The sequence below is a fragment of the Lissotriton vulgaris genome, chromosome 4_1 (genome assembly GCF_964263255.1).
Source record: "Lissotriton vulgaris chromosome 4_1, aLisVul1.2, whole genome shotgun sequence".
NCBI lineage: Eukaryota > Metazoa > Chordata > Amphibia > Caudata > Salamandridae > Lissotriton > Lissotriton vulgaris.
In genome coordinates, this window is record NC_141691.1 from 764,573,568 (window position 1) to 764,589,527 (window position 15,960).

Sequence of the window (15,960 nt, forward strand, 5' to 3'; positions counted from 1 at the left end):
TTGATTGCACTACGGAAAGCTACCAGTAATGCAGCACGACACCCTGGCTGCTGTTCTTAGTACCACCCTAGATTGGCTTCCCATGCCTTTCAAAGCAACCAATGATCGTTGTGACAAGTTTTAAATACTAACTTACCATTCGCTACAAGTTTTAAATGCTAACTTACCGTTCGCTACAAGCTGAATACAATGTATTTTCTTTTTAAAAAGGTAATTTAAGATCGAATTCATTAATCACCACAAAACACGCCAGCAATTAGTTTTACTTGTGCAACTTTCTCAGAAATTAAGGAAAATTAGATTCCCTAAGAATAGAAAATTACAGCATTGATTTTTAAGTGTCACACTTATGTATACAATTGAAACGTACACAACACTTGTTACTACAAAGCACTGATTTCATGTTGTAACTGTATTTTTTCAGAGCATTTTTGTTTTTTTTTACAAAGGAGTAGTATCACCATCTTAGGAATAGTATAAGCAATGGCCAATTACAATAATGAAAGGAATAAAGCAAAACTGAAAATATCAGGTGAGAGTTTTGATCCGGTTATTAAACGAATAACTCCAAAATCTTACATTTTATGTGAGCTATTTGGAGATATTCCAAAGTACTGAGGAGTAAAGAAAAGCCTTTAAAATGTGGGTGTTGAAAAAACAGACTGGTCTTTCTACAGGGTGACAGTATAACATTGGTAACATCATTCTGTATGAGCATAGCAGATTCACACTTGAAAGCAACTAAAAATAAAAATTCTGTGGTAATATGTATCTTTTGACAATGTACATCCATGTATAGTTATATGCCAGTAAGCATACATTAAAGCTTGGTTCGATGGTAATTGTGTACATTCCTTTTAGTGCAAAAAGCAAATAAGTGTAGAAATGTTTAACCTTTCATAAAGCAGCAGTTAATGCAGCAGATGGGCGAAAAAACTTCGCATGTGGGTCAACAATGTTTATGAAGGAGAACTTTCCTGCAAAAGCATTTTTGAAAAATGTCACACCTGATTTTTTAATTAACTTCTACAATTATTTTTTTTAAAGTGTCAAGAAGTTGGTTAAAAAGACAATTGCACATTTCGAGTAGCCATAATCACCCCATTAACATGATAAACGAATCAGTATGAAATGTTCAACTGACACTGTCTGACCTACATCATTAGAGGTATAGAAGAATAATGTCAGGCGCGTAAGGCAAGCGGATACAAAATGCACATAAATAGGATAAAAAAACATATTGGCTAGGTTTTTCACACTGGAAGTTTCCTTAGCACGTGGAACAAATAGCCATATGGACGGCAACGTAAACAATTGAAGCGGGCCCCCAAAAAAAAGATTTTAAACTTTTTTGGGAATAAACTGAAAATATACATGACTTCCTGCCTAAATTGTATCTCGACTATTTGTGCATCTCCTAATAAAACGGGTGCATCAGAGCTAAACTGATAAAAGGGATGTACGGTGTTGTTTGTTATTGCATATGATTGTCACATTTCAAAGCTATCACAAATAAAATAAATAAAAGATATATTTATATTGATATATTGTGACAAATCATCAGATACATTCATCTCATGCAGCAAATGCTCTCCCCTTGATCACGATAAGGCACGACGGTATGAGGTCCGTTGCATGTGCAAATGTTTTTCTTTACATCCATAGACGGTAAAATCCCAAGGCGATGGTAAGGCATGTGAATACAGAACCTATAGGGGAAAAAAACAAAACATCATAAAGAACTTTACATTTTACAGGTATCACAGAAAAATTCATGACATACCAATTCAGTGCTTTGTATTAATGCCTTGGAATAACATCTGCCAAGGGATCAAAAGTCAAAGAGAGATTGACCCTGGACTACAAATTCAAAAGAGAAGTAAGTGTCATTAAAGTTGCCTCCATGTATGTGGTTCTGTGTGGGATTGGGAAAAGGGCAGCAGCAGTACTGGGTGCAAAGCTGTAAGAAATGACGGGCGATAATCATTCTGAGGTCTTGGTTCTGTGGAGAAATGTAAACAACATTTCAGTCCGTGCATTGTAGGTAAAGGCGCAGCTGGTGCATAGCAAGGCACATACTGTTTAACAAGCCCTTTGCATAGGACGCCTGCACAGGGGGCTATTAGTGAAAGGCTGGACTACCAATCCGCATATCATACAAAGATCGATAAAAATGAGAGCCGCTTGAGTAAATAACACTAAGAGGTCTATTATGATGGAGGGCGGATCGCCCCAGCCGGGCCGGCGGTAGCCACCACTGGCCCAGCAGGGGTGACCTGCCCGCCATCTATGCCTGATTGACCCCCCGCCATATTAGTATGGCTGGGGGGTCCACGACGGACGGAAAGACCATCTGCCACTTTTCGCTGGTCGACTTGTCGACCTGGCGGAAAAGGGCATAATATGGTGGCGGTGTCTGCAAGACACTGCCATCCATATTATGATAATGGCGGAGAACTGCCATTCCATGTTAGAAAGGCATGCGGTTTTTACTTTTTGGGGCCCGTTGCGGGCCCCCAGGGTGTTGGGGGGCTGGGGTGTGCACATGGGGGGGTACCTATGGTACCCCCTGCATTTGCATGCACAAGGTGGCAGGCATCGTGCGGTGCCTGTCACGTTGTGCATGCAAATGCACAACATGCATTTTTTACATTGCTGCGGGTGCTGCTTACAGCACCGCCCACCGCAATGTAAAAAATGAAGGCTGCCCCTGCCAGTGTGGGGGGCGCATCCTAATTTGAATGGCCAGACCGCAGCACCTATGGCAGGTAGTCCCTTTTGCCATTGCGGTGGCGGGCGAAGTCTGTCCGCCCGCCATCGTAATAGACCCCTTACTATTCAAGCTTTTCGAGATACCTACGTTTGTGATGTGAACACAAACACTCATTGTTATAGTCATTTGTGTAGAAGAGCGAAAAATAGTTTAAAGTTACTCATGGCAAACTTATGTAGTCAGGTACACTTACCTTACATGTGTTCGATATGCCTACAATTCCTATGGAGGGAGCAACATGAATCCCTATTGGAGATGGTCAACTCCGTTAAAGCCTAGCACTGACAGTTTGACGAGTCTACCCTATATATGGTTAAAAACAAGCTTACCCTATATATGATTCTAAACGAGTTTACCCTATATATAGTGAAAAACGAGTTCACCCTATATATGGTTAAAAACGGGTTTACCCTACATATAGTTAAAAACCAACACAGCAGTCACCAGTTATCCTTCCCCTCAACTTTAATTCCAACCTTCAGAGCACAAGCAAGCACATAAGCATTAAAGAAAATGGGAAATGTGGCAATACCTGCACAAGCAATCATGTTTAAGCATACTAGGTCTGACCCATTCGTTATGTCTATTTTTTCATGTCCACACCTTATTCAATGACTGTCAAAAGAATACCAGTATGGGATGGAGGAATCCCAGCCAGAAATACACTGAATAAAAAGATATAATTATGTGTAATTGCTCTACTAAAACGCATTTAAATAGCTGAGTCAGAGTCAGCATGATTTAAGTACAAGTTTGGAACGTAAATCAGGTTGCAGTACTCAGAACAGAAACTTGGTAAACACAACAAAACTACCCTGAATCTGATCACGAGTTGCAAGCCCTCAGGTGCCATCATGGTTAGCAAAGCTATACTATAAATAGGGCTTCCGGTTTTATGGTATTTATATTTTTTTCATTTCGGTCTGTATTTATCCATATTTATTTTTTGCAAATTTTACCTGTATTTATCCATATTTATTTTAGGTTTTGTGAAAAAATGAAGCTGAAATGTGTATTTGACTGCATTTATTTAACCAGTTAATGTGCACTTGTGCCTGATCGCCTGACAGGTTTCAATGATATATACATACTCCGATGGTAAAAAATATACTGCTGTTTAAGGCTCTTTACTAAAATCTCTATTTTTTTTATCCCCTTGCCTGTAAATCCGCACAGCTATTGGCCTGGCAGTCATGACAGACATGTCGCATTTAGAATCACTCAAACTCCCCTTTGACCTGGAGGAAGTTTTGTTCGGCAGGTATCTCCCTACTTCACATCATGACGCACCATATGCCTCTCAAGGGTACGCTCGGACATCGACAGCACTCACCTGCCACCTATGCTTGTCTGGCTGCCCCTCTGCCATGACTCTGCTATGTTACTGTCTATATTGCTTGTGATGAGGCGCCTCTGCTCTTGTACCGGCCGTGACTGGTTTGATGTATTGTAGGAACGTCATGAAAACTCCATAAAAACAGATTTTGACAAAAAAAGGGTATTGATAAAGACGTCTGAAACTGGGAGGGAACACATACTCAGCCTCGGATTGGCAAGGCAGGGAACCGGCATGGTTCTGTAAATGAGGCCCGCTTTTTTGGTGGCAGTCTCAGTCTCCACCGCAAGGGCACAAAGTCAACAGCCTCATTGTCAGAGGCAGAATGACAATGGGCTGCTCCGGCTGTCACAGCATGACGTGTGTCTGCACTCTGGCTCCCTCCAGGTGTGACAGCGGCCTCATGGAGCTCCTGATGGGAAGCCACTAGCACTTGCTTTGCCAGTGGACTGGGGCAGAGGAAAAGATTAGAGCGGGTGGTAGGGGCGTTGGTGAGGGCCAGTAAGGTGGCTCTTCAGTTATTTTTGTCTCCCTCCCCTGCATGGAACAGGCAGAGAGATCAATTAGTCTTTGCTGTTCTTCTTTACCTGCCATAAATCAATTGCTGCAGTCAACCGAGAGAGATTGTGGCCTTAGCCGACTTCGAAACTGGGAAACAGGGTTTGAGTCCCAGAGTCATTTTAACACCCTGTGATTCTGGCCAAATCACTAAATCTACATGAGCCAAACAACGAACCTGAATGTCTGTAATTTTCTCTGGTGCTAATGTATAACTCCAATGTTTCTGGGCGAATTTCATGCTATATAAAACTGCATGTATTTGAGGAAATTGACACTATTTTTGCATTTACACAATAGTAGAATTTCCTTTATTGGAACTTACAAGTGATGTTAGCAGTAAAACAAAAAAACATACACCTTTCACCAGTTTCTGAGCGTTGGAGAGACTCTCTTAAGTACTGTAAAAAATAAATATCTAAAAGCACAGGGTGAGTGTGAAAGGCAATCTAGGTCTGTGCCATTTCTGGTTTCCCAGCGGACATTAATCAAAACAAACTTATAGATTGGTATAGGTTTAAGTCTCCTACCCTCTTCATCTCTACCTTGAACCATTAACTGAAATTCTTTGCACTGCCAACATCTCCTTCCACATGTACGCCGATGATACTCCGATATAAATCAAAATCTCTTCTCTTGAGATTTCCCATCTGAATGACGCCTTGAAACTGACTGTTCAATGGCTCGCCAATAACCACTTCAAACTGAATGCCCAAAAAATAGAGTTCCTTCTCATCCCCCCCCCCCCCCCCCTAATAACTCCAATGACATCCTGGAATGGATTAACTCGATCACAGCACTCAACTGCACACCAACCATGGTGGATTCTGTCAAATCTCTTGGTATAATCGTGGACAGCAACCAGAATATGCGAGAACACATCAACTCGATGGCCAAAACGGGCAGGTTCCATCTGAGCTTCTTGAGAAAACTAAAGCTCTTCCTTGAAACTGCCGACCTAAAAATTGCAGTTCAGGCGTTAGTTATCTCCAGAATTGAATACGGCTGCTCTACCTTATCTGGCCTGCCAAAGACTTCCATGGCCCCTCTAAAAGCTTGCCTAAAAGCAGCAGCCAGACTCTTATCTGCCTCAAAAAAATTGACCACATTTCACCACATCTGAAGGCCTTAACCTGGCTTCCTCTTGAGGACAGAATCCAGCTCAAGCTGGCCTGCATCACACACAAAGCTCTGTACACAACCTCCCCGGCATACCTCGCCCTGAAAATTGTGGTATATAGGAAATTCAGAAACTCCTGGTCCGCCAGAGACCTTTTGCTCCAGCTACTCTGCTTCCGCAAGGAAAAAACATATAACCGAGCGTTCTCTGGGGCTGCACCAAGAATCTGGAACTCGCTACCATCCTCCATCAGAAGAATACCTTCTTTGTCATTCTTTAAAAAGGAAGCTAAAACCTTTCTAATGAACAAATTCCTCCAATAACCCTCCTTTGTCGTGCATACCGCCTTTTATCATGGTTTTTGTTTTTGTGCATAATCTCCTGCACTGGTTGGCTCTCTCTGTGTACCAATTCTCACTCCTTCAAATGTTCTGCCAGTTCTCTCTGCCTTTTGCTATCATTTGTCCCCTCGTATACAATCGCAGGTTTTCCCTTTTTATCGGTGACATGTCGCTTGCTGATTTTGGTACTGCACTGATTATGGTATATAACTCTGGCTTTTGTCCTATTGGGTTCAATTCTCCAACCCCCATTCCTTGCATTTTGCCTATGCCTAACTTGTACATAATGTGTTTATCCCTGTAAAGCACTCCGATACCCTAACGGGTCACGTTTGCGCCCTATAAAACTTCAAATAAATAAATAAAATCTATAGAAGAGCAATTTAACATGAATTCTTAGTATTTAGCTTATTAATTCTGGTCTTAAAACGTATATTTTTTCCATTGGAAAGTTAATTTCCAATTTAAGTACTGCCCTTATAAGCCCCAGAATTATTTAATTACCGCAAATATTTGCCAACACTTAGCTCCATGACCGTAACCAACCAGTTGACGCGAAAGGTTACAATCTGCGAACGTGGGCCACTTTCTTTTGGCTACCTCGGCCTAACTGTGGCCAAGGCTGGACTGGCCGTAGCAGGCCCCGGATGTTTCGCCGGTGGGCCGCCAGGGTGGGGGCCGATTTTGGGCCCTAGGGGAGCCGTTTTTGTTAAAGGGGGCTGACAATATTGGCCCCCCTAAAATAAAATTGTCTGAAACCGGCTCTTGCAAACAGCTGGCCCACACCCCACATGCCCCCAGGGGGTCCGGCCGAGCAATTTGCCACTGCCGATTTCGATTCCCAGTCCGGCCCCGACTGAGGCCCCAATCCAACTCTGTACATTCTTGTACGATAAAAGTCCTTATTACAAATAAAGAAACTAAAGAAGTGATCAATTCTAGTAGCAAGCAGAGATGTTATTTAAACGATCATTGCTAATAAGAACCTTGAGATTAACCCTGGTCAGGCACTGACAAAATTGAAAAACAAATGTACCAATGTAAAAAATAGATGCCTTAAATGCGCGCCAAAAATAAAACCTCTAGACACGCCAAAAATAAAACCTCTCAAATTTACAATAGTAGGCTTTCCAAGAGGTTTAGGATATTGTAGCTTCACAATTTGAGCGTAGTGAATAAAGCACAACAACTGCAGTAACATCACATGGCAAATACAGCAAGCCTGGCAAAGTGGTGGTCCAAGCATCTTCAAAGGGAATCTCTTGCTCCACCTACCCACACCCATTTTGCCAACCAGCAGTATGACACTAGTCTGTATGTAAAAAATAAAATGAAAACGACTTTTGTAATATGATAAACAGGAATAATATCCCAGACAACCATAATAGTCTCAAAAACAAGGAAACAGAGAAAGAATCCAGAAAATAAGTCCCCATGCAAGACCTGACCTTAGAAATCGGATTACTAGATTTCCAAAACTGGATGATCACTAACTTCCTCAGGCTCAATTCCTAAAAGACTGAATTTATGACATTCTCTCCTCAGATCACCAAACATGAACTGAATAGCTAAATGAAATAGCTGCATTTGGCTTCATTCCCTCTAAATGAATCACATTTGATGACCTCTGGCTTGACTCTCACCACTCACTAAATGCCTATATCAAACACCATGTTCGCTCCCAGAAAAAAAGGAAAGCCTTTTCAGCAACCCTCAGGCTTCTAGGCTGTGGTCATCCCACTGGTTATTTCCCAAATAGTCTATAGAAATACAGCACAGACATGTCTGCCAAGAACAGCACTTGCTTCACTGAAACCCATTATTCCACTGGCCGCAAGACTGATATGTGGAAGGAATGATTTCAATAACATAACTCCTAAACCAGGGTATTGGGAGATATCCACTTGCTGCTCCTTGAAGCCAGAATACAATTCACATTTGCATGAGTGTTATCTAAAGCACTAACAATGAGACTATTTCCTCCACCCTGAATATTTCTAAAATTAAGGAGCTCAGAAGCAAGGCTGTAATTCGACTACAAATATGAAAATTCAAGGCCAAACTTTCTCTGAAGCAGAACCTTCATTCTACTATGCTCTCCCTCGGGATTTGAGACTATACATTTACCTCTACCTGTTCACAAAAGAATCTCAGAGATACGTTATTTGTTAAACACCATAATGAGTAAGCTCTGCTAGTACACTCACTCATTTCTGTAACATGCTTTAACCCAAACCCTTCTCTCCCCTTTGTTTGACTGTAAAAGATACTTCATTCGGCCAACTTTTTTATTTAAATGCGCTATGATACCATTAGTCTACGATTTCACACTATATCAAGAAAAATAAATAAGTAGTGGAGGCTGGCTGCTACACTTTCAGATCCGCCTGAGTGAGTGGTCTTCTGGAAGCAGATTAGACTCCGGGGCACAGACATTTTTATTTGTACCCCTGATGAGGAATAAGCCAACTGTCTGCAGGATGACTGCTGAGGAAAATTAACTTCTTTAGAGCACAGTTACCAGAGGTGTTCTGAATGATTTCAAGCAGATAACGCTGGGTGTACTTAATGCACCACAAAATAGTATAATCCCCTCAGGCTGTATCTGTCTTTTATGGACGACAATCTGCATGTTTGGAATGTTTTGTTAGCAAAAAATATGTTGAAGACCACATCCTCTTAGAGGAGGAGCAGTTGGGTTTTAGGCCTGGACACGTGACTGAATCTGCTGTGCTCCTGGACGAACTTAGGATGCTAGTAGATGGTGGCCAGTCAGCAGTCCTGATCTTACGAGATCTCTTGGGTGCATTCCATGTGGTTATCCACAGTACGCTCCTGGCTTGATTTGCCTCCATCAGAGCATGTGGCACTGTATTGAACTGGATGGGCTCCTATTTGTCGGAAAGTTGCCAGGCATTTGCTCTTCCACCCTACCGCTTGGACTTTAAGACTATGAAATATGGAGTTACACAAGGCAAGGCACTTAGCCCAATTCTTTTCAACATGTATAAGAGGCCACTAGTTACACTCATCAAAACCCATAATATTATGTTAGTCAACTATGCTGATGACACTCGCCTAATCTGGTCATTCGGCAGCAGGCTGCGGTCAACACTTTTCATAATTGCATGAATGACTTCATCAGCTGGCTGAACTTCAACTCCCTCAATTTTAACAGGGAGAAAACAGAGTTCTCAGTGGCGTGGCAGGACCTTTTGGCGCCCGTTGCGGTACCTGAGTTTGCCTCCCGCGGCCGATTCCTGTCCTTGCCGTCAAGCAATGGCCACAGGTAAGAACCCGCAAAACTCAAGCCGCCTGGGACAGATGCCCCTTCACCCCCCAACCCTCCTTGCTAAGCCACTGGCTTTTCTGCAAATAAAGTCCCTATTATACTCCCATTGAATTTCTGTCCAGAACCAACTGACAAAGAGCTGACACAATCCAAATTGTCCACAACTTGGGAGTCACATTTGACAACAAGTTGTCCATCTACTGTCATATGAATACAGTTGCTGGCACATGCTTTTCACAACTCCGGGGTCTCCGGAAGATCCTTCCTTTGTTGCCTACCAGCGCCATATCTCTAATTGTACGCAGTGTTATTCTAAGCAGGTTAGACTACTGCAATGCCCTCCTGCTAGAAGCGGTGGAATTCCTGTTAAACAGACTACACAGAGTCCAAGTCTTTGCTGCCAAACTGGCATTGAACAGACCCAGGAGATCGTCAGCGTCTAATGCATAAAAGGATCTTCATTGGTTACCTTTGAGTCAGAGAATAGTTTTTAAATCACCATGTATAGCTTTTAAAGCACTCCAGGGCCCAGGACCAGTCCCCCTGCAAAACAGTATAAAAAGATACTCCCCAAGGAGATGCCTCCACTCCACAACAGCTAATTTTGTCTGCATTAATAAAATCAGCAAGACCAGCCAAGGTGGGCGAGCTTTTATGGTTAATGCAGCCCAGCTATGGAATCAGCTACCTGCCTTATTTAGATCCCGGTCTGATCTATTGCACTTTGGAAAAGCCTCGAAAACTTGGCTCTTCTATAAATAACCCCCTCTTCACATTTTAGCACTTATCTAGCTGCAGCGGTCTTCTTTCTTAGTTGCAGGTAGAGGTCTTGGCGCCAGGACACCAGTATGGTGTTAGTGCAATCTATAAATGTTTTAAATAAATACATGTTTTCCCCCTGGTATTGTGGCCTCAAAGAGCCAAAAGATGCCTAATGGGCTAGGAGAATTAATATTTATTACTGGGCAGGCCGAGACATCTGCCTCTCAATAATAGCTAAGCCCGTCGTTCTCCGTGTTTTGAGCTGGGCATTACCTAGTAACAGACAGAGCAGGCCGGGTGATTATATCTGGCATCCACAAACAGACCACTAGGTGCCTGCTCCATCCTGTGCTCTCCTATACTCAGAATGGATGTCTGTCAAAATGTGCTGCCCCAGGGTGGGAGGGGGTTTTACATTTAAAGCAAGCTTGGACTTTGGTTGGCCCTGGGTTCCCATTGGTGCCCACAAAATTGTATACTGTATGTAAAGATGTCCTTGAGTCCAAGTTGGACTGAATCTAGACATTGAGAAGAATTTGTTCGGACAGGCATAGCTAGGAATAGGCGTCTGAAGGCTGCACTTTCCCTCGAGGCCAAGGCCAGCCTTTGGGCTCGGGTACAAGTCCTGCTGCTACCTCCTGCACTGGGTGCAAAGGAGAACAAAGGTCAAGGCTCAGTAGACTACAACCTGCATGCAGATCATCTTGCAGAAATGGCACACCTAAGGCTGCAGCCCAGTTAGCCAGATCTGATAATGATGTAAATACGGCCTGCCGACAGCCTCACATAATTGAGAGTGTGGTGAGCTTGCATCATCTAGGACATGCCGTTGGATCTATCCAAATAGAGTGACCCATTGTGCTGTGTGACATCAGAAAATATTTATTTGATCCTTCTTAATTCCAAAAACATGTATATTCCATGGCTACAAGTATGACTATGAACATGCTTTTCATTATCTATCTTAAAATACTCATACTCCAGGTTAGAGTTTTCAGGTCACCTATTATCCAGCACATTTCTAATTCCATTGAAATAATTGACCCCCAAAAGAACTGCTTCGCAGACAACCCTCATCCCTGACTATCACCTTCTGCAAAGGAAATCTTCGTTTAGCTGTGTGCTATCCACCCTTCCCGCCCTGTTAACCACATCACACTGTGCGCCTGCCAGCATAATCAATAACTGTAACATAACACAAACCCAAAGAGCTAGTTTTGCCCCGCAACTGACTGGGTAAAAATGAACCCAGAATACACCTACCAGAACATAGCTGGCAATTCTAGCAACTGGGACAGGAAATCCTCAATATCCAGTCCCCAAACCAGCAGTCAATTGTCTTGCCATAAGCAACATTACTCTTATGAGCAGGATATGAATCTGAGCTATGGCAAGGTAAGAAATGTATGCCGCAGGGAGACCATATCACTCTACTAACCTTATATGAAAAAACCAGTAGAAATGTATCTCGCATATCTAAAAATGTAAACAACCAACATATTATCCAAGTATGGGTCTCAAATCTGTCACTTGTTATCACCCTCCTTTCTGTGTAGTCCTGGGCGAAATTTGAATTACACCAGCATCATTTGCATAATTTCTGGAATTTTGCATTACACCGTTAATCTACCCTACTCCACGTAATTATGCACCATTCATTAAAAAGAATTACAGTGAACATGCCACTCTTTTCCAAAGTTTACCATGAATGCACAGGAGCAACAGAATATTAGCAGCTGTGTAATTTTTTCCCTATTTTATTTTGAGCGAAATACATTCTTGCTTCAAAAATGTACACCAGATTTGCATTTTGCATAATTACATATACATTTACATAATTTTGCATGATTACACAAAAGCAAATTAAGTGAATTTCACACTCGATTATTTTGCCTTCCTGAAATCCTCAAATGTATCTTCCCCTAACAGTGAACTCCGTGCTCCACCTTCTCTAACTTCTATGGGTGTCCTTCTCATACAGTTAAGCACGCCCTTACTTCTAGATCAATTTTGGGATTTCTGGTGCTTTCTCCATCTCCTTTCTGACTCACTCCTGTCGCCACATTCTCCAGCCTCTAACAGGGTTTCAAAATAATGGTTGTTCATCATTAATTATCTTTCGTTTATTGAGTTACAAGAGCATATACTATAATGCAATGCAGTGGTTAGTTTCTAAAAAAAATAAGTGCTGGGGCTCTCGGCAGGAGGCAACTTGCACCAGTCCATTTCTTCTGTTAACACCGCCTAAAACAGAACAAATTTCTATGCTAGTCATGAAAGTGGGGAGAGGATGTGGTGTAATGGCCAAAGCTGCCGACTTCGGAGCTGGGGAACCAAATCAGAGTCTCTGTGTCGGCTCAACATCTTATGACTGAGCAAATCACTCAAACTCCCCGTGCCTACCATATATGTCCTTAACTGGTGCTCATAAAAAGCGCTGGTATTGATGATTAAGTGCCGGAGCTGAGCACCGGAAACCACTGGCTCAAATTAAGCACTGCTGCCATGTCTTGAAGTCTTCTTGTAAACTTTTGAAACTACCTCTGTGCTCCTGAAGGTGCTGGGTATATTCAGGGAAAATAATTATCTTTCATTCTATGGAACAGTCTGCCTGAACGCAGTGTGTCCCACCTGGGTGCACATCATACGGGTTAAACTAATTCTCCAACTCCAAAACACCAGCAACCATGTATCCCAGTTCAAGGTCCTAAGGTGTGGCCCTTGTCATAGTTTGTCTATGTTTATAGGCCAGATATTGGGATGGCATTCATGAGCTAATCTTTCAGAGGAGATGGCTGAAGGGAATGTGGATCATCGGTTTTCTTAAATTTCTCTATTGTACCCCATAATTTCTTCTAGGCTTGGATCGCGTTGACGAGATAGGACCCCAAAGAACTCTACTTCACAGCATAGCTTTTGGATTCTGGAAATGGACTTCCAAAACAGTCTGTCTTAAGGGGCATTCCTGTTGAAAAATAACTTTTTTTATCCTGAACCTACGGAGTTGGAAATAAAAGCTTTAACAGTCTCCACAAGTTCTTAGTCTGACATTAGTCAAATTTGTGAAAACAAAGCAAGCCCTGTGGTGCGCTGGTGTCCAATCATTCCCAGCAGAGAAAAAGTTGAGTGCGACAATCAGCACTATCATTCTCTAAGAACAATTGACACACTCAAACCCCAACCTCAGCTGCTAGACAGTCTCATCAATCTTCTAACAGAGATAGTAAATTCAATTATTTTGCTCTTGAGGAAGCTTTGCCTTCGTAGCAGAAACAGAGGACTACTAAATAAAGGGGACGGTTGTCAAAAAATGCACATTTGTTAGAAGCACAGTATTCTTTTCAAATATGTAAGTTTGATTTCTCTAAAACCAGGTCCAGCTTACTGAAGGAGCCTGTGTGCAAACGGAAGGGCCAGGACAGTGAGGCAATTTCTGTGCTGACTTTCCTGGGCTGGCCTTCCAAGAGCGGTGCGGACACCAGGGCTTTGTGCTCAACAGCTCATATGCACCATATGGATGGAGGGAAAGGAGCTTGTGTATGTAAGTATACTACCAAGTCTCCAGCTGTGCAGGTAGGAAGCACATGTCCATACATAGTCTTTGTGCAGGCAAATGGCAATTATTTAATTTCCATCTCCAAGTTAAGGGGTAGAACTGAAACACTTCAAAACTCCATCATGATTAGCATGAGCACCGGTGTCCTATGGTCTGACATGCAGGAAGGGGTCCTGGCTTACCCTTGCCTTTACTGTGTATTATCTTGTGTCTGTCAGGTATGGACTCCCAAAAGGAAAAGAGAGCAATGCTAGACCCACATCTGCGTACAGCGCACTCTGAATATTAGCTGCTGAAGTGCAATGATCTTCGTCTGCCACACAACTACCCATGTCCAAAAATCAGGAACTTTGCTTAAGGGCAAGATGTGTAACTGCATACATGTAACACAGTCTGTGCCCAGCGGCGGCAACCAAAAACAAAGGGCGAGTGGGGTCGCGTGGGAGGCGTTGCACGGGGGAATACAATATTACAAAATATATAGAAACTTACCTTTTGCCGCCTCCAGCGTCGCATCTCCTCTCGCCATCTCTCCTCTTCCTGCATGCTGGTCCTAGCAGCCCCTTGGACAGAATCCCTGTCCAATCAGCACGGGGATTGGTCTGAGCAGGCAGAAAAGATGCCCTGCTCAGATCAGGGAGCCTCTGGGGTTTCTCCAGCTCGGCTACTCAATGCAGCTGGGCTGGAGAAACCTAAGTGCGCATGTGTGTTTTGGTGAGCCTGAGACAGACGGCCAAAACACATATGCGGACTGAGGGAATGGAGTGCACATAGCACTCCTCTGCCCCACCCCTCCCAACACCGCTGGTTAAGAGCAGGGCACATTTAAAATAAAACAATGCAGGGAAATTGTTTTATTTAACATTTTCTGGCTCTGAGCCAGGCAGTGGGGCGACGCTCCTCGGTCATTGTGGAGGAGTCGCCACGGTCTGTGCTTGAACAAATTTCCTTTGTAAAGCTGATCATGTGCAAAAGATGCTTTTATGCCTGTAAATGCAGATGAAAAAAAAGTGTTGCGATTAAGACTCTAAATTTGTTGGGAGAGATCTGTGGAGAGAGGGGTCTAAAAGTCCGAATGGAATGCCTGTAGGACATTCTTTCTCGTACTCATATAGCAAGCTTTTCAGCTGTGAGTACAAGTCTCTTGAGCCATTAGTTGACAGAAGAGACTGCTAAAGGTCGCTACACTCCAAGGGATACTAAAAGCAGAGGAAGCTCCAGAAACCGGTCCCCGGAAGCTTGTTTCCTTCCCAGTAAAAGAATTGGCTTGGTAGTTTGGTCTGCCCTGTTCCTATGATGCACTGGGCCAGGGCAGACTAATTTGCATGTAGCCGGGTTCTGAGCTGGGATGGTGCAGTGAGCTAAAAAACGGTGATGGATCAAGCCCTGATCTGTTGACTGGGTACGAGTGTTCTGTTTAATTCAGATACTCTGTCCATCACCACCCCCTTTTCTGAATCGTTTTGTCCACCATAAGCGTGGAAGCGTATGCTCAGACATGAGTCCCTTGCTCACTGCACCATCAGGATTCAAGCAAGCCGGGCCGAAGACGGCTGTAATGCCAGAAACCGGTCCCCCGGAAGCTTGTTTCCTTCCCAGTAAAAGAATTGGCTTGGTAGTTTGGTCTGCCCTGTTGCCATGATGCACTGGGCCAGGGCAGACTAATTTGCATGTAGCCGGGTTCTGAGCTGGGATGGTGCAGTGAGCTAAAAAACGGTGATGGATCAAGCCCTGATCTGTTGACTGGGTACGAGTGTTCTGTTTAATTCAGATACTCTGTCCATCACCACCCCCTTTTCTGAATCATTGAGCCATTAGTTGACACTGCTGAAAGTCGCTACACTACAAGGGATACTAAAAGCAGAGGAAGCTCCAGAAAAAGGCCAATATGCTTGGGAGGGGAATCCTTTAACTTTGTTAAGCACCACTGGATTTTGTAGTATTCCCTAAAATGCAAAACTGCTGGATATAGAATAACCTTCGAGATTCGAAGAGCAAAAAGTCAACCTCGACCAATAGCGGGAACGGTCAGCAGCAGCAGGGTCGAAACCCAAGATGCTGTAGCCAACGTGTGCCCAGAAGGTACAGCTCAATGCAAGATTTTCTGCATATCTACATGGGGTTCATTGAATCTAGGTGATTTACTTATTGGAAATTTGTGTATATAAGTAAACTACAAAGTCTCCAGCTGTGCAGGTAGGAAGCACATGTCCATGCATAGT

The 15,960-nt window shown here is 43.2% G+C and overlaps 1 protein-coding gene across 1 annotated transcript in view; it reads right to left on the reverse strand.

Moving 5' to 3' along the window:
* Positions 1-247: 247 nt before the first annotated feature.
* MCUR1 (mitochondrial calcium uniporter regulator 1) overlaps positions 248-15,960 on the reverse strand; it is a 219,881-nt gene continuing 204,168 nt past the window's right edge. The window contains exon 9 of the mRNA XM_086965097.1: positions 248-1,709. Within this exon, the coding sequence (XP_086821223.1) occupies positions 1,654-1,709 (56 nt within the window). The 3' untranslated portion in view covers positions 248-1,653. The remainder of the gene's footprint in view (positions 1,710-15,960) is intronic.